This window comes from Anabrus simplex, chromosome X (genome assembly GCF_040414725.1).
Source record: "Anabrus simplex isolate iqAnaSimp1 chromosome X, ASM4041472v1, whole genome shotgun sequence".
In the NCBI taxonomy this organism is placed as follows: Eukaryota; Metazoa; Arthropoda; class Insecta; order Orthoptera; family Tettigoniidae; genus Anabrus; species Anabrus simplex.
The window spans coordinates 165,240,845-165,264,223 of record NC_090279.1 but is presented as its reverse complement, the minus strand read 5'-3'; the positions used below and the strand labels follow the sequence as shown (position 1 = coordinate 165,264,223).

General features: G+C 39.6%; 1 protein-coding gene across 1 annotated transcript in view; it reads left to right on the top strand.

The window, feature by feature from the left end:
- The window catches only part of LOC136886419 (farnesol dehydrogenase), a 51,468-nt gene extending 28,089 nt beyond the window's left edge, over positions 1-23,379 (top strand). Inside the window, exons 4-6 of the mRNA XM_067159192.2 lie at positions 6,936-7,065; positions 18,563-18,712; positions 23,278-23,379. Coding sequence (XP_067015293.1) covers positions 6,936-7,065; positions 18,563-18,712; positions 23,278-23,319 — 322 coding nt within the window. The 3' untranslated portion in view covers positions 23,320-23,379. The remainder of the gene's footprint in view (positions 1-6,935; positions 7,066-18,562; positions 18,713-23,277) is intronic.

Genomic DNA, 23,379 nt, shown 5'->3' with positions numbered 1-23,379 from the left:
TGGTCGATGCATGTAAAATCGATAGGTCATGTGTACACGCTTTGAAACATAGCAATTCATACTGCTGCTCTGTTCCCAAGACTTTTAAGCATAGCTAACCCTAATACTGCTCTTAACGACGTCGAGCTAAGGATTGATTACGTGACCGTGACGTCACGACCACGTGCTCTTGTTTGGTAAACATAGCCACGTGCTTTTTTGACAGCTGTCTTCTTGACGAACCCTAACCTCACTTTGAAGGACAATAGAGCGTCGCTAACCTCACTGCTGCCATCTTTACGGCGGTAAACCTCAAGGCTGCCACCTTATGCATGTTGTAGCGCGGAATTTAAAATCCAACAACAGAACATTGTTAACCTCACTCTTGCCATCTTTACGGCGGTAAACCTCAAGGCTACAACCTTATGCATGTTGTAGCGCGGAATTTAAAATCCAACAACAGGACATTGCTAAACTCTCTGCTATCATCTTGAAAAGTTCAGTGTTCCAAACACTAGTTCGAAAAACGTAACTCATCGCACCTCGGGAATTTTCCATTCCTTGTTCTGAACATGAAACCATTTACAAATAAAGATTAATTTTCTACACTTAACAAAGTACAAGCGTTCTTGCTGATAGCGATCGACGAGGTTGTTGCTCCTTTAGCCCTTTAGCCCATTAGCCCTTTAGCCCATTAGCCCTTTAGCCCTTTAGCCCTTTTGCCCATTAGCCCTTCAGCCAATTAGCCCTTTAGCCAAGGAATGTGCGGTAAGGAGGAGGAAGAGTCCTTTCATCCTTTTTGCCCTTCTGATAAGATGTAACCCCTGGGTTCCATACCCTATCACGATTTTTTTTCAGCCATGTTTATGCGATAACTTGTTCGACTGATTTTTACACACAAGACGAATGATGGAAGGTAAATAATTTGAAGTTATACTTTGGCTATATCGTTTACCGAGCGAGTTAGCTGCGCAAATCATCAAAATTGTACTTTTGCTCTGAACACATCAAACAATGTTCTGATCATATGTTGAGGTTAACAACATCGATTACAGTGTTCGATTCTAGCCTTGTTATGTTTCATTCTGATCTTCTTAGAACAAGGGTACCCCCTAACATGTTCTAAACACATGTTGTATTGAGTACAGTGTTCGATTCTAGTCTTGATCACTTATTTCGTGTTCTGAACACATCGATCAATGTTCTGATCACATGTTGTATCGAGTACAGTGTTCGATTCTAGTCATGATCACGTATTTTGTGTTCTGAACACATCAATCAATGTTCTGATCACATGTTGAAGTTAACAATATCGATTACAGTGTTCTATTCTAGTCTTGTTATGTTTCAATCTGATCTTCTTAGAACAAGCGTATACCCTGACATATTCTAAACACATGATGTATTGAGTACATTGTTCGATTCTAGTCTTGATCACTTATTTTGTTTTTCTGAACGCATCAATCAATGTTCTGATCACATGTCGTATCGAGTACAGCGTTTGATTCTACTCTTCTTATGTTTCGAAAGTCTAAACATGCACAATAATGTTATCGCTGCACACGCTTGCCTTCGCGATGCAGGTTTAAACTTGTTCGATATAAAGCTATGCCTTGACATAAGAGGCGGAGGAGGAGGTAGAGAAGGAGGAGGGGGAGGAGGAGGAGGAGGAGGAGAATGATAAGACCTTAACAGCCTATGTATAGTCGCCATTGTTTTTAAAGATGATAGCTGTCAAAAGAATTTTTCAAATTATCCACCACCACATTTCAGCTAAAGAGGGCAGCACGGTGCTCTGTTGATTAAGCACATAGAATTTCAAATTGCCCTCCACCACATGCATAACAGCAGCTGTTATCTTGCGCAGTAGCCTCTAAGCTAGCTTTCTTCATAAGAGTAGCCGCCATCTTGTGCGAGCACCCCTAGGCCGTCTCATAAGGAGCTATGTATAGTCACCATTTTGTGTCTGCCATCTTGCGTAAGCATCCCTAGGACGTCTCAAGGCATCTTGTTTCTCATAAGAGCAGCCACCATCTTGTAGAAATAGATAGCTGCGAATGGCAACGGGCTTAAGTAGGAATCGAACCGTTGATCTCATCATTAGACTATGTTTTTTCTTGTTCCTGATACTACGAACCTACGTATTAGGCGGAAAAATTTTGTCCGTTTTGCTCTACGATGCATCGTTTTCGAGATATTTAACATTTTGCATTTAAGCCTCCAAATTTAATGAATCGAACCTGCACGGTACGTTATACTCTCTACCATAGCTAGACCTGATCATGTTACGAAGACTCGCTTCAATACAAGCTAAAACAGAGCAAATGCCAAAGGGCCTAAGTAGGAACCGAACCGTTGATCCCATCATTAGACTATGATTTTCTTGTTCCTCATACTGCGAACCTAGGTATTAGGCAGAAAAATTTTGTCCGTTTTGCTCTACGGTGCACCGTTTTCGATATATTTAACATTTTGCATTTAAGCCCTAAATTTAATGAATCGAACTATCACGACACGTTAGCCTCTAAGCTAAGAGTAGCAACTATCTTGCGCAAGCACCCTTAAAGCGTCTCATAAGGAGTTATGTATAGCTGCCATCTTGTGTCCGCCATCTTGCGCAAGCATCCTTAGGGCGTCTCAAGCCATCTTGTGCAAGGACCCTTAAGCCATCCCATAAGATCAGCCGCTATCTTGCGCAAGCATCCCTAGGGTATCTCATAAGGAGCCATGTATAACTGCCATCTTGCGCAAGCATCCCAAGGGCGTCTCATAAGAACCTGTGTATAGCAGCCATCTTGCGTAAGCATCCTTAAGGAGTCATGTATAGCCACCATCTTATGCAATTAGCGTCGAGAGAGAGCTGCTGTAGAATTTTTCTTTTTAAATTATCCGCCACCACTTTTCAAAGGTATCTAGCTAAAGATGGCAGCACCGCGGATGACAGGTGACGAATTTACATCTACTACGATAAAGAGGGCAGCACGGTGCTCTCTGTATTAAAGATGGCGGATGACAGCTGTCAAAAAAGCACATGGCTATGTTTACCAAACAAGAGCACGTGGAATTTGCCGCCATCACATTTCAAACTAAAGAGGGCAGCACTATGCTCTGTTGATTAAAGATGGCGGATGGTAGCTGTCGAAAAAGCACGTGAGTTTGTTTCCAAACAAGAGCACGTGGAATTTTTCAATTTGCCGCCACCACATTTCAAAGGTATCTAGCTAAAGATGGCAGCACGGTGCTCTCTTGATTAAAGATGGCGGATGATAGCTAACAGAACTTTTCAAATTGTCCGCTACTACGTGCTTAAGGTAGTAGCCATAAAGAGGGCAGCACGGTGTTCTGTGGATTAAAGATGGCGGATGACAGGTGATGAAATTGCCCGCATGATAGTAGCACAGTGCTCTGTTGATTAAAGATGGCGGATGACAGCTGCACGTGGTTTTGTTTCCAAACAAGAGCACGTGGAATTTACCACCACCACATTTCAAACTAAAGAGGGCAGCACTGTGATTAAAGGTGGCAGATGACAGCTGTCAAAAAAGCACGTGAGTTTGTTTTCAAACAAGAGCATGTGGAATTTTTCAATTTGCCGCCACCACATAGAGGGCAGCACTGTTCTCTCTGGATTAAAGATGGCTGCTTGTCGAAAAGCATTTTTCAAATTATCCGCCACCACATTTCAAAGGTAAGTAGCTAAAGAGGGCAGCACTGTGCTCTATAGATTAAAGATGGCGGATGACAGCTATCAAAAAAGCACGTGGCTGTCAAAAAGCACGTGGATTTGTTTATCTCGAGCTAGTGAGGTTAAGTTGGTAGCACTAAGGTTTAGGCCCGTCAAGATGGCAGCACTGCCGATGACAGGTGACGAAAGAGGGCAGCACGGTGCTCTGTAGTTTAAAGATGGCGGATGACAGCTGTCAAAAAAGCACGTGGCTGTCAAAAAGCACGTGGCTTTGTTTATCTCGCGCTAGTTAGGTTAAGTTGGTACTACTGCGGTTTAGGCCCGTCAAGATGGCAGTACTGAGGTTAGCGATGCGTTGTTGTTTGTCAAAAAGCACGTGGCTTTGTTTACAAATCTGTCAAAAAGCACGTGGCTGTCAAAAAACACGTGGCTTTGTTTACAAATCTGTCAAAAAGCACGTGGCTGTCAAAAAAAACACGTGGCTTTGTTTACCTCATGCTAGTTAGGTTAAGTTGGTACCACTAAGGTTTAGGCCCGTCAAGATGGTAGTACTGAGGTTTGCGATGCGTTGCTGTTGATGAGAGCTGTCAAAAAGCACGTGGCTTTGTTTACAAATCTGTCAAAAAGCACGTGGCTTTGTTTACCTCGCGCTAGTTAGGTTAAGTTGGCACTACTGAGGTTTAGGCCCGTCAACATGGCAGTACTGAGGTTAGCGATGCGTTGTTGTCGATGACAGCTGTCAAAAAGCACGTGGCTTTGTTTACAAATTCAAATTTCCCGCGGGAGGTGGAGGAGACCTCTGGGAGACCTCTGGCTGAGGTGGCGGTGGAGGAGGCATCTGGGAGGCCTCTGGCTGTGGTGGAGGTGGAGATGGCCTCTGGGAGCCTGAGGTGGAGGTGGCCGCCGAATCCCTGTATTATACTACTTGCGTCAAATTTGTCAACATGCTCCTGGCTCACCTACTTGAAAATTTTCATGACAAATATATTTTATAGCAGTGATAATGTATTTCGAAAATACATTCAGGCAAAGCAGCTATATCCGTAAATTTACACGTTCATATTTGCATAAAGACCACGTGGACCTCGCGGAGTGATATGAAATGTTTGTTTATGCCTTTCAATGGAAGGAATTTTAGTTCATTTAGCGTTTTTTTTTCAACATGAGCCTTCCAAAAATTAGGGTACGGGGATTATTCGGCGGCGGGGATTATTCGCGTAAATACGGTATGTAATAGTATTAATGCACCAAATTTACAAAATTGTTTGTTTATTCTTTTGATATGACGCAGTAAAATTGTTGTTTTAAATACCCTCTATATTTTATGACAAAGTCATCGTTGGTTTAGATAATGTATATAGTTTATACCGCATTCTAATTTTGAGAGTATTAAATAATCAAATTAAAGGTATAATCAAAATACTGCGAATGTTTCAAAAAATACTATGCACTGTCAGTTTCGGAGTAACTTATATTACACAATATATTGTTGTAGCTACTGTAATTCCATGTTGCCCTCAACCCCTAAAATGAAACAAATAAATGGAACTAAATAAAGTTAATATAGAATCTGCCGTCATCAAACCCCTATTAAGAAATGCAAATAGCACGGTAACTTTTTTTTTTTTTTATCGTGATGTGCATTGAGCTACCAAGTACTTCTCCATATTTTCCATTGAGATGTTTTGGCGCTAATTTTCTTGGGTGAAATATCTTCCGGGGGATCTCTTTGTTCACCAGTAATGATCTTGCAAACAGATAGACAGCTTGAATAACCTGGATTTCGTTTCAAGACTGCAGAGGAGTTTGTTAAAAACTCGGACCAATGAAAGGGTTTGTGATCGTGGAACGTAGGCTAGCAACAGTGACATTTTACTATACAGCTGAAGGACACTGCTGTTATTATAATTAATATTAGGATATTATTATATTTGTATTGTTATAGAGTAAATGTACATAATATTAAGCTTTTAACTCATGTACATAGATCAATATTTATTGCCACACTTGTATTTCCTTTACTTTATTATGTGTTGTGTTCTGTTTATGCAGTGCTTATGTTTTTCAGTATGTATGCAACTTTTCATTATGACTTTTCTCATTCTTTTTTACTCTTGTTCCAGATTTCTTTCTTTTCTAGTTTTTATTTGTTGAGCTTTGCTTTTATTCTTCTTTATATGTTTTTCATATGTGTTATTTAGTTTAGTTATCCTTGATTTTATAATAGAATAGTATATCTCTTTTACATATGTATTAACTTGTAATTTATGTGGTTAAGTGTAAGAGAGGGCCACGAGCCCTAACTCCACCACTACTAAAGTTAAGTCAATCAATCAATCAATCAATCAATCAATCAATCAATCAATCAATCAATCAATCAATCAATCAATCAATCAATCAATCAATCAATCAATCAATCAATCAATCAATCAATCAATCAATTAATCAATCAATCAATCAATCAATCAATCAATCAATAGCCATCCTAGATTATGAGGAAAGATTAGTGCTCTTGTATGCAATTCAGGCACTTGGACCTACTTTATTTCACAGACAAAGGGTTATAAATCCCAATTTTAAAGGAATTTTAAAACCAACTTTAGCAATTGAAATATATTCTACATATGTAAGATGAAATTCACCAATTATTTTACTGTAGTCTGAAAATTAAACGAGCTGACACAATTACTGGAACGTAATTACCGAGATATGTACACAAATGTTACATTATTCATATAATATGTCAAAATATGCTCTATTACTAAAAATATGTAACATGAAACACAGGTTATAACTTTATCAGAACCACAGTTCGCCGACAGTTTTTATATTCAGTTGTCTAGAAGTAAAGAAATTGAATGTGTAATGACATTAGAATCTGGGCCCTATCAGTAGGTTAGTGTACTTTCTCTTTATCGAATACAATATTGAACCAAATTATACAGTAGAACACCGACTGTGTAATGAATTGTTTCCTCCATATATAAGACTAGAAGCAAGAATCAGTCGTTGGAAGTACGAATGTTTGGCCATATTTTCCATTCTTTTGGGTCATATTTAGCAATTTTTAAGAACATATTCTCCTGCATACTTGGACAATTTTTATACCCTAAAGATGCAAACCCTAGTGTAACATACTTAATGTGGTGGTCTGTTAATAAAACAAAATGGATCAGTTTGAAAAAATCCTCTGTGTTAGTACACGATAAATTTAGCCAGACAAGGCAACATGGACATGGTGTAGTGCTGATTGTATGTTTCTCATCTTCAGTATTGCAGGCCACAACCCACCGTTTTTGCCACAGATTGCAATGTACACTGCTACCAAGCACGCCGTGACTGCGCTGACCGAAGGTCTGAGGAAGGACTTGGTAGCCAGCAACAGCCGAACTAGAGTGACGGTACGTTTACTTACGTTTTGATCACAAGTTGGATATTTGAATGGTATTTCTAGAATTGTACATTCAGTAGCCAAGTTGTTGTATGAAACTAGAATGGTATTTCTTGTATGGTACTGTCCGTCCAATAGCTAATCTGTTGTACGATACCAGACTGGTGTTTCTTGTATTGTCCCTCCAATAGATAATCTGTTGTATGATACCAGACTGGTATTTCTTATATTGTCTCTCCAAGAGCTAATCTGTTGTATGATACCAGACTGGTATTTCTTATAATGTCTCTCCAATACCTCATCTGTTATATGATACCAGACTGGTATTTATTGTATTGTCCCCCACAATAGCTAAGTTGTTCTACGATAACAGACTGGCATTTTTTGTATTATCTCTCCAATAGCTAAGTTGTTGCATCTAAGATACGAGAACAGTATTTCTTTTATTGTCTCCCCAATAGCTAAGTTGTTCTATGATACCAGAATGGTATTTCTTTTATTGTCACTCCAGTAGTGAATTTGTTGCATCCAAGATACCAGAGTGGTATTTCTTGTATTATCTCTCCAATAGCTAAGTTGTTGCATCTAAGATACGAGAACAGTATTTCTTTTATTGTCTCCCCAATAGCTAAGTTCTTCTGTGATATCAGACTGGTATTTCTTGTATTGTCGCTCTAATAGCTAAGCTGTTCTATGATACCAGAATGGTATTTCTTTTATTGTCACTCCAGTAGTGAATTTGTTGCATCCAAGATACCAGAGTGGTATTTCTTGTATTTTCTCTCCAATAGCTAAGTTGTTGCATCTAAGATACCAGAATGGTATTTCTTGTATTGTCGCTCTAATAGCTAAGCTGTTGCATCTAAGACACCAGAATGGTATTTCTTGTATTGCCCCTCTAATAGGTAAGTTGTTGCATCTAAGACACTAGAATAGTATTTCTTGTATTGTCGCTCTAATAGCTAAGTTGTTGCATCTAAGAAACTAGAATGGAATTTCTTGTATTGTCCCTCTAATAGCTAAGCTGTTGCATCTAAGATACCAGAACAATATTTCTTGTATTGTCTCTCCAATAGCTAAGTTGTTGCATCTAAAATACCAGAATGGTATTTATTGTATTGTCTCTCCAATAGCTAAGTTGTTGCATCAAAGATACCAGACTGGTATTTCTTATATTGTCTCTCCAAGAGCTAATCTGTTGTATGATACCAGACTGGTATTTCTTATATTGTCTCTCCAATACCTAATCTGTTGTATGTTACCAGACTGGTATTTATTGTATTGTCCCCCACAATAGCTAAGTTGTTCTATGATAACAGACTGGCATTTTTCGTATTATCTCTCCAATAGCTAAGTTGTTGCATCTAACATACGAGAACAGTATTTCTTTTATTGTCTCCCCAATAGCTAAGTTCTTCTGTGATATCAGACTGGTATTTTTTGTATTGTCTCTCCAATAGCTAAGCTGTTCTATGATACCAGACTGGTATTTCTTTTATTGTCACTCCAGTAGTGAATTTGTTGCATCCAAGATACCAGAGTGGTATTTCTTGTATTTTCTCTCCAATAGCTAAGTTGTTGCATCTAAGATACCAGAATGGTATTTCTTGTATTGTCGCTCTAATAGCTAAGCTGTTGCATCTAAGACACTAGAATAGTATTTCTTGTATTGTCGCTCTAATAGCTAAGTTGTTGCATCTAAGACACTAGAATAGTATTTCTTGTATTGTCGCTCTAATAGCTAAGCTGTTGCATCTAAGACACCAGAATGGTATTTCTTGTATTGCCCCTCTAATAGGTAAGTTGTTGCATCTAAGACACTAGAATAGTATTTCTTGTATTGTCGCTCTAATAGCTAAGTTGTTGCATCTAAGACACTAGAATGGTATTTATTGTATTGCCCCTCTAATAGCTAAGTTGTTGCATCTAAGACACTAGAATGATATTTCTTGTATTGTCGCTCTAATAGCTAAGTTGTTGCATCTAAGACACTAGAATGGTATTTCTTGTATTGTCCCTCTAATAGCTAAGCTGTTGCATCTAAGATACCAGAATGGTATTTATTGTATTTTCTCTCTAATAGCTAAGCTGTTGCATTTAAAATACCTGAAAGGTATTTCTTATATTGTCCCTCCAATAGCTAAGTTGTTGCACTTAAGATACCAGAACGGTATTTCTTGTATTGGTTCTACAATAGCTAAGTTGTTGTATTTAAGATACCAGAACGGTATTTCTTGTATTGGTTCTACAATAGCTAAGTTGTTGCATCTAAGATACCAGAATGGTATTTAATGTACTGTTTCTCCAATAACTAAGCTGTTGCATCAAAGATACCAAACTGGTATTTTTTATATTGTCTCTCCAAGAGCTAATCTGTTGTATGATACCAGACTGGTATTTCTTATATTGTCTCTCCAATACCTAATCTGTTGTATGTTACCAGACTGGTATTTATTGTGTTGTACCTCCAATAGCTAAGTTGTTCTATGATAACAGACTGGCATTTTTTGTATTATATCTCCAATAGCTAAGTTGTTGCATCTAAGATACGAGAACAGTATTTCTTTTATTGTCTCCCCAATAGCTAAGTTCTTCTGTGATATCAGACTGGTATTTCTTGTATTGTCGCTCTAATAGCTAAGCTGTTCTATGATACCAGAATGGTATTTCTTTTATTGTCACTCCAGTAGTGAATTTGTTGCATCCAAGATACCAGAGTGGTATTTCTTGTATTTTCTCTCCAATAGCTAAGTTGTTGCATCTAAGATACCAGAATGGTATTTCTTGTATTGTCGCTCTAATAGCTAAGCTGTTGCATCTAAGACACCAGAATGGTATTTCTTGTATTGCCCCTCTAATAGGTAAGTTGTTGCATCTAAGACACTAGAATAGTATTTCTTGTATTGTCGCTCTAATAGCTAAGTTGTTGCATCTAAGAAACTAGAATGGTATTTCTTGTATTGTCCCTCTAATAGCTAAGCTGTTGCATCTAAGATACCAGAACAATATTTCTTGTATTGTCTCTCCAATAGCTAAGTTGTTGCATCTAAAATACCAGAATGGTATTTATTGTATTGTCTCTCCAATAGCTAAGTTGTTGCATCAAAGATACCAGACTGGTATTTCTTATATTGTCTCTCCAAGAGCTAATCTGTTGTATGATACCAGACTGGTATTTCTTATATTGTCTCTCCAATACCTAATCTGTTGTATGTTACCAGACTGGTATTTATTGTATTGTCCCCCACAATAGCTAAGTTGTTCTATGATAACAGACTGGCATTTTTCGTATTATCTCTCCAATAGTAAGTTGTTGCATCTAACATACGAGAACAGTATTTCTTTTATTGTCTCCCCAATAGCTAAGTTCTTCTGTGATATCAGACTGGTATTTTTTGTATTGTCTCTCCAATAGCTAAGCTGTTCTATGATACCAGACTGGTATTTCTTTTATTGTCACTCCAGTAGTGAATTTGTTGCATCCAAGATACCAGAGTGGTATTTCTTGTATTTTCTCTCCAATAGCTAAGTTGTTGCATCTAAGATACCAGAATGGTATTTCTTGTATTGCCGCTCTAATAGCTAAGCTGTTGCATCTAAGACACTAGAATAGTATTTCTTGTATTGTCGCTCTAATAGCTAAGTTGTTGCATCTAAGACACTAGAATAGTATTTCTTGTATTGTCGCTCTAATAGCTAAGCTGTTGCATCTAAGACACCAGAATGGTATTTCTTGTATTGCCCCTCTAATAGGTAAGTTGTTGCATCTAAGACACTAGAATAGTATTTCTTGTATTGTCGCTCTAATAGCTAAGTTGTTGCATCTAAGACACTAGAATGGTATTTATTGTATTGCCCCTCTAATAGCTAAGTTGTTGCATCTAAGACACTAGAATGATATTTCTTGTATTGTCGCTCTAATAGCTAAGTTGTTGCATCTAAGACACTAGAATGGTATTTCTTGTATTGTCCCTCTAATAGCTAAGCTGTTGCATCTAAGATACCAGAATGGTATTTATTGTATTTTCTCTCTAATAGCTAAGCTGTTGCATTTAAAATACCTGAAAGGTATTTCTTATATTGTCCCTCCAATAGCTAAGTTGTTGCACTTAAGATACCAGAACGGTATTTCTTGTATTGGTTCTACAATAGCTAAGTTGTTGTATTTAAGATACCAGAACGGTATTTCTTGTATTGGTTCTACAATAGCTAAGTTGTTGCATCTAAGATACCAGAATGGTATTTAATGTACTGTTTCTCCAATAACTAAGCTGTTGCATCAAAGATACCAAACTGGTATTTTTTATATTGTCTCTCCAAGAGCTAATCTATTGTATGATACCAGACTGGTATTTCTTATATTGTCTCTCCAATACCTAATCTGTTGTATGTTACCAGACTGGTATTTATTGTGTTGTACCTCCAATAGCTAAGTTGTTCTATGATAACAGACTGGCATTTTTTGTATTATATCTCCAATAGCTAAGTTGTTGCATCTAAGATACGAGAACAGTATTTCTTTTATTGTCTCCCCAATAGCTAAGTTCTTCTGTGATATCAGACTGGTATTTTTTGTATTGTCTCTCCAATAGCTAAGCTGTTCTATGATACCAGACTGGCATTTTTTGTATTATATCTCCAATAGCTAAGTTGTTGCATCTAAGATACGAGAACAGTATTTCTTTTATTGTCTCCCCAATAGCTAAGTTCTTCTGTGATATCAGACTGGTATTTTTTGTATTGTCTCTCCAATAGCTAAGCTGTTCTATGATACCAGACTGGCATTTTTTGTATTATATCTCCAATAGCTAAGTTGTTGCATCTAAGATACGAGAACAGTATTTCTTTTATTGTCTCCCCAATAGCTAAGTTCTTCTATGATATTAGACTGGTATTTTTTGTATTGTCTCTCCAATAGCTAAGCTGTTGCATCTAAGATACCAGAATGGTATTTCTTGTATTGTCCCACCGATAGCTAAGCTGTTGTATGCGAATTAAACACTGGTGACAGTGGATGCTGCTTATTATTTTAAGGGGTAGTTCAACTGGGTAACTAGCTATACTCTCGTAATTCAGTGAGTAGAGAACAGAAATGTCCAACGGGGCACAAGTGGGATCCGAACCCACGACCATCCGATTTCGCGTTGGATATGAGAACAGTATTTCTTTTATTGTCTGCCCAATAGCTAAGCTATTCTAAGTTGTTGCATCTAAGATACCAGAATGGTATTTCTTGTATTCTCTCTCCAAGAGATAAGTTGTTGCATCTAAGACACCTACTGAACTAATGTGGCCTAGGTCATATTGCTCTGTTGGAAAGGATCTAATGCCTGTTTTTCTTTCAGTTCAATATTTCACAAGAAAAAAATGTCAAATCGTGTCAAAGCCTGTTCAACATCGCTGAAGGTTTAGCAAGGTTTGATACAATGAAGGAGAGGCAAGCAGCAGTTGTGGTTCTTGGACTTGCAGTGGGATGTATGTTTGAAAAAAAAAAAAAAAGAAGAGAAACACGCAATATAGCATAATTTACATTGGGAAAAGATTAACGCGGGTACCTCCAACATAATCATATATCATATATCATATATCATTTGCAGATGTTATGTTGTATTGCATTTACTCACATGAATTGAATAAAAATGATAGCAATGCAAGGGTAATTCATATCTTATTTCATGAAAACGTATTTGGAATTCCATGATAACAATAATCTTAATAATTGAAATAATCATATGGCTTCACCTACCGTGTGCAGCTATTTTAATGTGACGCCATCTGGATGTTTGCTCGTCATTTCGACGTTTCGTTTCACTCTAGGCCTACTAGATGTCAGAGTAAACCGTATCTCCCTTGGACGTCTATGGCTGAGTTTTTAATGAATGCTATTTTTTATATGCGAAGATTGTCAATCGAACATCCAGATAGGGTTTGCTTCTAAGTTACTGCATGGTATTAAGAATAAACAACTGTCAACTTCCTTGAGATATTTATCTTGCAATCTCCTCATATGCTGTCCTTTTATTCATTTTATTGTGGTATACAATTTCTAACCACTAGATTGCGTGCCAAAAACCTGGATTAAATTCTGAACCTCTCCGCAGTGCTCATATGGAGTGAGGGCATATGACGCTGTTGGTGGTGATTCGTCCGTCGGATGGAAACGTTAAGCCTTGATCAGACCCCTTGAGGCTATTCGACAGGAGTAGGCTATGTGCCAGCACCAAGTTTCGCCCTCTCCCTTCCTAGTATCATATATCACGTCATTCATTTCATCTCATTAACTCCTCTGATGAGATGACGTCAGGAAGGGCGTCCGGTCATAAAAAACCGCCACGACAGATTCATCTCACCTCATACCCGACCCCGTACGAAACGGGACAAGGGTTGAACAAACAAACAAACAAACAAACAAACAAACAAACAAACTCTACGAAGCTCACTGACTAGGCTATAGCCGTGGAGTGCCTCATACTTCGCAATTAATACACATTCAACATCCCTCCGCCATAAGGTAAGGGTGTAATCTGCCCGAAGGCAGGTCCCAACCTCCGCACATGTGTGCCTGAGCCGGAGTTTACGTACGGTAGAGTGGCCAGTTCCTTTCCGCTTCTCCATTCCTTTACCCCCCCCCCCCCAACAGCGCGTGACAACCCATCCAAATCTTGACCACACCCAATGTTGCTTAACTTCCGAGATCTCTCGGGATCCGGTGTTTCAAGACGAAGCCATTTTTGTTGTGATCGGCCTTTTCAAAATTAAAAATCTAGATCACTAAATAACTGAAAATTCAACCCTGAAAAGACACGTTTGTTAGGAAGTGAGGGTTGATCCTCTCATTAATTAAATCTCAACACAACATTCTCCAAATTACTCAGCGAAGAGGGGTTTTCTTCTCTGGCTTGGGAGAAAATACCGCCTCCAAGCCAGATCGTTTTCTCCCCCACCATTACAGTAAAATTGAGATTTTCCGACTCATCGGGTAATTCTAGGAAATATGTATGTAAGAAGGCATAGTTTTCACCCTGGAGCTCTCCATTTACTAGCCCCCAACACAAAAAGAAAAATATCTTTCAAGACACTTGAAGACTTCTCAAGACTTCTCATGTATTGGAAGCAATTTGACAGGTAAACTTGTGAAGTAGCATGTTCAAAACTCTTGTGCAGTCTTGAATTTGACAAACAAACAAACAAAAATTGATGGTTTACAACTCGAAATCTTTAGTATCTCGTGGCCAGAAATATTCATTTCAGGCAAGAAATCAGTACAGCCCTCAGTACCACCCAGTACTTGCTTATACACACTCTCTCTCATTGGTCACATCCATTAGACGCGTTAACACATGCACACATCTGAAGAGTGAGGGGAGGTGGAGAAGACGAAGTACGACGATATCTAAAATGAACGAAACACACGCGGAGGGGAAGGTACTTGCTTCCCCGCCCGCCCACACGTCCCACTGGCTCGACAATGAAGGGAGAGGGCAATGAAGGGAGGAACCACACGGCTCCTTCAAGGCAACAGATGTAATGTGTATGTCAACTCAATGAAGGTCAAATTCTCCAGTTTCTTTGTAATTCTTGTGTGGGAAGTCTGACTGAAATGTTAGCGGTCTCGGCGATGACTTCGTTATCAAATGGCATCGCGTTCAACCACTGTAAGAAAGAATGACCCTCATTTTCGTCAATATAGGTCGTGTTAAATACTACTAATACTAATAATAACAATAATAATTTTTGATGATAATGATGATGCTTGTTGTTCAAAGGGGCCTAAAATGTAGGTCATCGGCCCATAATCACTTTTATCCTCAAAAACCAAAGTAAAAAAATAACCTGGCATTAAATAATTATGATTATCAGAGACGCAAGGGCGTTTGGAAAACCGTTCCTATGAAGTTATTATCAGCGCTGATCAAACAATTAAATGCCATATATTGGGGTGGGATTACATCGTGCATACTTCATCGCAATTAAATTATAGCCGAAAAAAATGAGTTGGGAGTGACCTCTGAGTGCGCAACGTTGCAAGCCACACCTCCTGGAAGACGAACACATGTGACGTTGGCTTGGTTACTTCTCCTTCATCCTCAGGGTTAGCCATCATCTTCGTCCGAACGTTACCTGTTTCCTTTTCCACCCGGAATACTTCTGATCGCGATTGCACAAAGGCTTGTTACGTTCAAAGTTTGTTTCGAGCATAATGCTTTTGTAGAAATTAAATATTCACAGTCTTACGAATAAAAAATTACAGACCGAGCTCGATAGCTGCAGTCGCTTAAGTGCGGCCAGTATCCAGTAATCGGGAGATCGTGGGTTCGAGTCCCACTGTCGGCAGCCCTGAAGATGGTTTTCCGTGGTTTTCCATTTTCACACCAGGCAAATGCCGGGGCTGTACCTTAATAAAGGCCACGGCCGCTTCCTTCCACTTCCTAGGCCTTTCCCATCCCATCGTCGCCATAAGACATATCTGTGTCGGTGCGACGTAAAGCAAATAGCAACAACAAAAAATTACAGTTAGTTAACACTTGTATAGTTATACATTGAGAAGGTTTTGTACAGAAATATATTGAATAAACCCTGTATAAGCGTTGCATGTTTTCTTCCTAATAAACGTGGTATACGCATTGTATTACTATAACGTACGCATATACTCGTTCCAAGCCGTAGGAATCTCTTCCTGCATTTCTCTGACGTATTTCTTCACGATCACCCTCTTCTTCTTCTTCCTGGTTAGCTTTTTGGACTTCGTTGTAAAACGCTGCGTCCAGCCACTGGTTTTATCACCGCCTTTATGATCGCTTTTGCTAGTTATCTATATAGGAAGCAAACCTTTCGAGAAGCCACTTGGTAGCACGAATCGAACAGATGTTTGAATAAACAAGGGCACAACAATAATACGTATATTTCAGCGGTATATAATTCTCACAGATTAGAGGCCTTTGAAATGTGGTTACATAGGGGAATGCTCAGAATAGCCGGGGCAGGTTTTATGACCAATACTGAAGTGTTAAAGAGAGCAAGAGCCGAGCGTGAGCTGTCAAACATCACCAGAGAAAGGAAAACAGCTTATTTAGGTCATGTTCTAAGAGATAGATAGATAGTACAGGCTTCTGCACCTCATATTACAAGGAAAGAGAGAAGGCAAGCTGGTAGAACACCGATATCATGGCTCCAAAACATCAAAGACTGGACTTGCTTCAACAAAATCGAACAACTCTGAGTTAGCTAAAGAAAGGGGTGCTTTCTCCAGGGTGATCGCCTACGTCGGGAGGACCGGATATGGCACTTGAAGAAGAAGAAGAAGAAGAGGGAGAAGAAGAAATAATTACGTCTCGGGTAATAATTACTAACCTCATTCAGCGCTCATGTCCGTAGTGCTGTAAGAACTTGACATTCGCAAGGTATAAAGCCACCTCTAGGATGTCTCATTAAGCCATTTCTGTCTGTGGTAATGGCAATTCGGGCATATTTCTTCTTCGTCTTCTTCTTCTTTATCTGTTTACCCTCCATGGGCGGTTATTCCCTCGGACTCAGCGAGGGATCCCACCTCTACTTCCTCAAGGGCAGTGTCCTGGAGCTTCAGATTCTGGGTCGGGGTATACAACGGGGGAGGATGACCAGTATTTCGTCCAGGTGGCCTCACCTGCTATGCTGAACAGGGGCCTCGTGGGGGGATGGGATGATTGGAAGGGATGGACAAGGAAGAGGGAAGGAAGCGGCCGTGGCCGTAAGTTAGGTACCATCTGGGCATTTGCCTGCAGGAGAAGTGGGAAACCGCGGGAAACCACTTCGAGGATGGTTGAGGAGGGAATCGAACTCACTTCTACTCAGTTGACCTCCTGAGGTTGAGTGGACCCTGTTCCAGCCCTCGTTCCACTTTTCAAATTTCGTGGCAGAGCCGGCAATCGAACCTGGGCCTCCGCGGGTGGCAGCTAATCATACTAACCACTAAACTACAGAGGCGGACCAATTCCAGCATATTCCTTCGTAAATAGACATTAATTTTTTTAACTTCCGTCATCCAGGAGAAATGAGTCACTCCGCCTCTTAAAGTGTTTTATTTTGCTGACATTTCCAGCTCCCATAACCTCTATCTTCAAAATATCGTGGAGATCATCAACGTTATTTTCCGCTCTTTCAATGTAAGGAGGTTCTGGTCTGTATAAGCAATTCCGTGAATAACTATAACAGATGTATACACTGTAACTACTGCTACTAAATGTTTTCATTTCTCCCCTGAAGCGGGAGGTGGGCCTCTTAGGCTGGTTTCACACCAAACACGTCCAGTCACGTCTAGTCCGTCAACAGGAAAATCCAACACGGAAATCTCCCTTTGTTTTAGGCTACCACAGCTATATTTCATTCACACAGACCAGGTCTCAGTCAAATCAAGGTTAATCTAGTCCCGTCAAGTGGAAGGGGAACCAAACCGGGCTTGATTCTGACGCGTCCAGTCCAGTCCAGTCTCATTGTTTTAACAACACGAGTCACATTCTGATCAGTGTTGTTATTTAGCGTATTTCCTTCTTGCGTTTTGTGCATGAATCTGGAAAAGTGGATTTTCTTTTACGCAATTTTCTTAAATGTCTGTGCTTTGTAATTATGTTAATATCACTGTAATTATAATATTTATCTTAAAATAATATAATTTGTATTGTAATTATTTTGTGTGGTGTAATAAATACTTATTTGCATTAAAGGTACGGTAGTATTTGTGTTAACTTACCTTAAAATTATTGCTAGCCGAAGCTCTGATTATATAGCCTTTCGGTAATTAGTGTTTTTCTTTTCACCTTCTTTCGAACCAGGTCATTAAGCTGGGGATGTGACTGGACTGGACGTGCTTAGTTTGAAACCACAGGACTTAACTAGACTGGCTTGGCCGTGACGGACCTAGACGTACCCAGACGTGACTGGATTGACTTGTAAAGACTTCCTTGGTGTGAAACCAGCCTTATTAGACGGTGACGCCGTCTCTCAGGCCGGGAGATTTGTTACGGGGAAGGAGATGCTCGGAGAAGGTGAGGGGGTTGGCGGCCGTGGCCTGTACTAGGAACTGCCCCGGCATTCGCCTTAGTGCAGGAGAATGGGAAACCACGGAAAACCATTCTCAGGACAGCCGACAGTTGGGGCCAGCCGTGACGTCCAGCCCTGTCCCGTCTCCGGAATGCAGAGGCGGAGAGCCACGCTAGAGCCACGGCCACCGCTCCTCTGCTCGGTTGGCCGGTCAGAGTGCAGAGCCGTGGCCACTTATGGGCCAAGACCCACTCTACATCTACCGACTCTATACACGGGAGACTTATACGCACTTTATTAGTGACAAATTCCACATAAAGGGTGTATAAACCTGGTATAAAAGTTACACATCATTCATTAGGAAGACTGTCAATGTAACAAATATTTTACAAGATAGTAAATAAAATTAAGGGTCAGTATTATCAGCATTAAGTAATGCTAGAAACCTCCTCGTTATAGCTACTTAATGCATAACCACCTTTTCATTTCAGAGCATCAGTCCTGGTCTGGTAAACACTGAGATCTTCGATAATCTGAAGACGTTCAGCAGAGCCAATGTCTTGACGACAGGTCCTCATCTTCTCCCTGAAGACATCGCTGATGCTGTTCTGTACGCTCTTGCAGCACCACCCCATGTTCAGGTGATTATATTGTATTCTAGTAGTTCTCAAGAATGACACCTTTGCCTCTTTCTACCTCTGGCGACAGAAAATACTCTCGGCATACTCATCCCATTATATATATTTCTAAATCAAAACAGAATTCATAGTTTCGATTTTTTTAATTCACATTACTTCGTGATTCTGTTCATATCACTTAACAGTATTTCTTTTCCTCAAGGTTTACGCATCCCAATGTTTTTATCAGGTTGAACCTTTGTGGATTCTGTGATAACTAGAGGGCAGATTTAGCCATATTTGCATGCTCCGTTTCTTTTAAGACATATATTGTACCGGGAAATGATTATGGGGCCAGAGCATGGGAAGGATCTCAGGTAGTGTGCGGTTACTTATTGGAGCAGGTACAGAGAATGATATTTTCGCAGGGCGAATAATAGATGGTAAAATCTTTTTGACAATATTTTTTTAAATTTTCATGTAAATTACCCTGCAGTTGAATTGTCAAATTTAATTTTTCAGTCAATCTTTTCAAAATGCAAAAATGAAATATCGGCGCTGTTATATTCTGAGACATCCACTTGATGTTAAAAATGTCCAAAAGATATACCAATTTTCTGAGATCATAAACACCCTACAGTTCATCTAGGATCTCTTATATAGCTTTAACTTCCAAAATAACACTTTGCACATAGTACTTCATTTAACCAATTTGCGTAAAACACAAGTCCATCACTTGTGATGCAAACCTACAGTTTTTCTAAGATTTTTAAACATAATATTAACACACACTTCCATTAATAATCTGATAGTTCAAGTAAAAGTTTTCAATCACTTGCTGTATACTCCTACAGTTCATCTAAATCGATGTTATAAGAAAATAAAATAGTGCACTTGCTTTATGGCAAACCCTATAGTTCGTCTAAGTGAAATGAATTAAATTTATAAAAGATTTTAAAGAGAAATCTACAGTTCAAAACAAGACATGGAGTCTTGTTGAATTATTAGGAATAGTAAAATTCACATGAAGCACTTTTCTGTTGGCGAATGTAGCGCTATAAATGATTGAGTGCTTTGTTAAAAAGTCAGTTAGTGTCTAAGTGGAATTACTCACTCAAAAATTGTATGAAAAACACTTATATCACCTGTAATTTGCTTATAAGGATTGATGAAATACTGTCTTGCGGCTTGGTGACTGGAACTTTCTGCAGCGTGCAGCCAAGACTCGAACTCATCACCAGCAGCGTGACACGTCCATTCAATGAAGACACCACGTTATTATCCCTCGCCGAAATCACGATCATTCCCTCGCTGGAGACCACGATCGAAGAAACCACGTTTGATCACGCGTTGGAAATGACGTTCTACGCAGTGTAATATCACGACACTTCGCCAAGATTTCCAATGTTTTTTTAAGAGAAATGTTGAAACACGGAAAGTTCAATTGGCACAATATAATGGGTTGTAGGACTCTTAATTATCATTAAGATTGGTATTTTACACTGACACAAGTCTTAATGCAGTGTTCGTATTCCCACTTTTGTTTTACGATGTTAAATACGTGACTCAGAATACCACAGTCTATGCTATAGTATGGCCCATAAGTCAAGTTAATGCAGTAATGACCTACAGTCGTTTTCAAAAATGGAAAACACAGTGTTTCACTCATTGAATAAAAATTGAACACTGTCACAGTTCATTATAGTCACTGATTATGTCTTAGGTTCAATCGTAGCATAATCATCACAGTCCATGAAACACTCGAGAAAATGCCAGTAATATCACTCCTATAACAGTCTCTGGAATACTAAGGTTCATAGATTAAGAAGTTTTTATGACTGAATTTGCATGACGCGAGTTCGTATGACCTAATATTGCTATAAAAAGTCCTTAACATTCAGTTAGTTTTTCAGGGTCATGATCGAAAGTTCGAGAAAATATGTGAAAAAATTGTCACATTTAGTCCTGTTATTTGTTGAATATTTAGTGGAATTGTATTTCACACAGTTCATAATCGCACTAGTATACGAGAAATGAGTATCAGAATAAATTAAATTGTCATAAATTGGAAGTTCAGTTTATTACACACGATGTCCTAGTATGCTGTTACTGTCAGTGATAAAGTTCAAAATTACGAGAGATTGACAAAGGCCACAATACCGTCAACTGGTAAACTAAACATTTGAATTCCCAATTATACTTCAATGCACAGTCTCAATCGTAAATTCATTTGGTTAAGACACTCGTAAATCTTATACAATGATGGTTTAGTCGGAGAAAATTTTATAACATTTCACACGCCTCGACGCGGCTGAAACTTCACTTGCGATGTCCTCGCACACTTTCAAAGTTCTAGAGTGTAACTTTTATGTCTCTCGCGAAGCGCGACGGAGCATACTGACGTCTTGTCATGATTGTAGAGTTTAAGATACACTGACTATATCCTCGGTTCGCCGACCTATTTATATCTGGCTGGGAGCCGCACTCTGAGTCAGGTGACAGAGGGGTGATAATACTTCCCAAACTTCAACTCGTCATATCTTTGAAACCACTGGACGGATTAGTCTCAAATTTGCAGGGTTGTACTTTTAAAATGCGAGCTACAATTTGGTGTTAGTCTCATATTTATTGGTCCAGTCGTTGAGAAGCTAAAAAAGTAATTTCGAGACGTTTCTGCGGGCAGGTGAGCTACAAGCAGTGCTGACGTCACTCGACCTTGCCCCTCTCATGCTGTCTTCCTCACGCAGTGCAGTAGGGACGAGAACATTCTCTCGCACAGCTGTTTGTACGTCGTAACTTAGCCGTTCGCTCATGAATAAAGATTTTATAACTCATATGTGCCGGGAATGCCTTTGCTGGCAGGACCTAGTGTTTACAGTGCACTATGTCTTCTGGTATGGGCTAGAGCAATTTTGTTACTTTCATTGATCTGTCTCTGTCGTATCCTTGGCTTAGACAATATGAAAGTGACTGAGGTATGAGTGATGCTAGTAATGCTATTCCTTGTGCAGCCAGTCCCTGCTATGAATGATGTGAGAATGTTGCTCATAGGGTCGGTTGGTGCATGCATTTCCGTGGGATTGGCAGACTGATATGTAATAGCAACTTCTGGCTCGGTGAGAAAAGCAACGGGAAACTACCTCACTCCTCATTTCCCTAGTACGCCTCTTCAGTGATGCCTAGGCCATCTATGACAGCTGATGGCAGAGCTGTTGGGGATCCAGCCTTAGGGCTGAAGACTGAACATACATACATGTGCCAGGGCCTATGCTTTCCTGGTACAATATATTTTTTGAAGTTGCTTACGTCGCACCGAGACAGTTGGGTCTTGTGGCGACGATGGGACAGGAGAAGGCTAGAAGTGGGAAGGAAGCCGGAAAACCGGAATACCCGGAAAACAACCTGTCCCGCCTCCGCTTTGTCCAGCACAAATCTCACATGGAGTGACCGGGATTTGAACCATGACAACCCTTATTTAAGGTATAGCCCCAGCATTTGCCTGGTGTGAAAATGGGAAACCATGGACAACCATCTTCAGGGCTGCCGACAGTGGGGCTCGAACCCACTATCTCTCGAGTACTGGATACTGGCCGCACTTAAGCGACTGCAGCTATCGAGCTCGAGGAAATTCATACCAGTTGAAATCGATTGGCTAAGTTTTATAGTGCATGAAAATGAAAATGAAAACCTACAACCTGTTTTCCAGTCATTGTCTGGGTCAGGGATGTAATAAATGAATCATGTATAGTCTATTAGTACGATGGGGTCGCCACTCCCAAAGTGATTTAGTAATGACTGATAGATGCTGTGAAATGAGAATGGAGGGTGTTGCTGGAATGAAAGATGACAGGGAAAACCGGAGTACCCGGAGAAAATCCTGTCTCGCCTGCGCTTTGTCCAGCACAAATCTCACATGGAGTGACCGGAATTTGAACCACGGTATCCAGCGGTGAGAGGCCGATGCGCTGCCGTCTGAGCCACGGAGGCTCCCTATAGTGCATATAAATTCATATATACGGAATACGTGCATATTTTTGACATAGGTACGTCCATATAAATCCATAATTCTTATTTTGTATAAAACAACGCATTATATTGACAAATCCACAGCGTGTTTCAAGTCATTCGACCGGGTCAGGAAGGGAATGAATGAAGCCCCCATCTAGCGGCGAGGATAGTAATTGTGTCGGCTACCGAAGCCTGTCGCACTCCTCTGGGGCAATGATTAATGAAAGGGAAAACCGGAATACCCGGAAAACAACCTGTCCCGCCTCCGCTTTGTCCAGCACAAATCTCACATGGAGTGACCGGGATTTGAACCATGACAACCCTTAAGTTCTTTTGCAATATTTTTGAATGATACTTTTGACAAATCATTTCCAATACAGCTTGAAATTTAGCTTCCAAAGGGAAAAATAAAACAGGAGATACGTCGTATTATTTATTTTCAGCAGTAAATCAGAAGAAAATATGTCAGTAAAACTGGACATCCAACATCTGTCTTGTGGGAGGCAATACAAATAGACGAAATTTACATCGATGAGTTGTACAAACAATATATTAAATATGTGTTGTTTATCTTGTTTCAGATCCATGAACTTACCATTAAACCGGTTGGAGAAGCTGCGTAAGATGATGCGCATTCCACAATTGAAAGTATTTGAAGAAAATAAATTGTATTATAAGTTTAA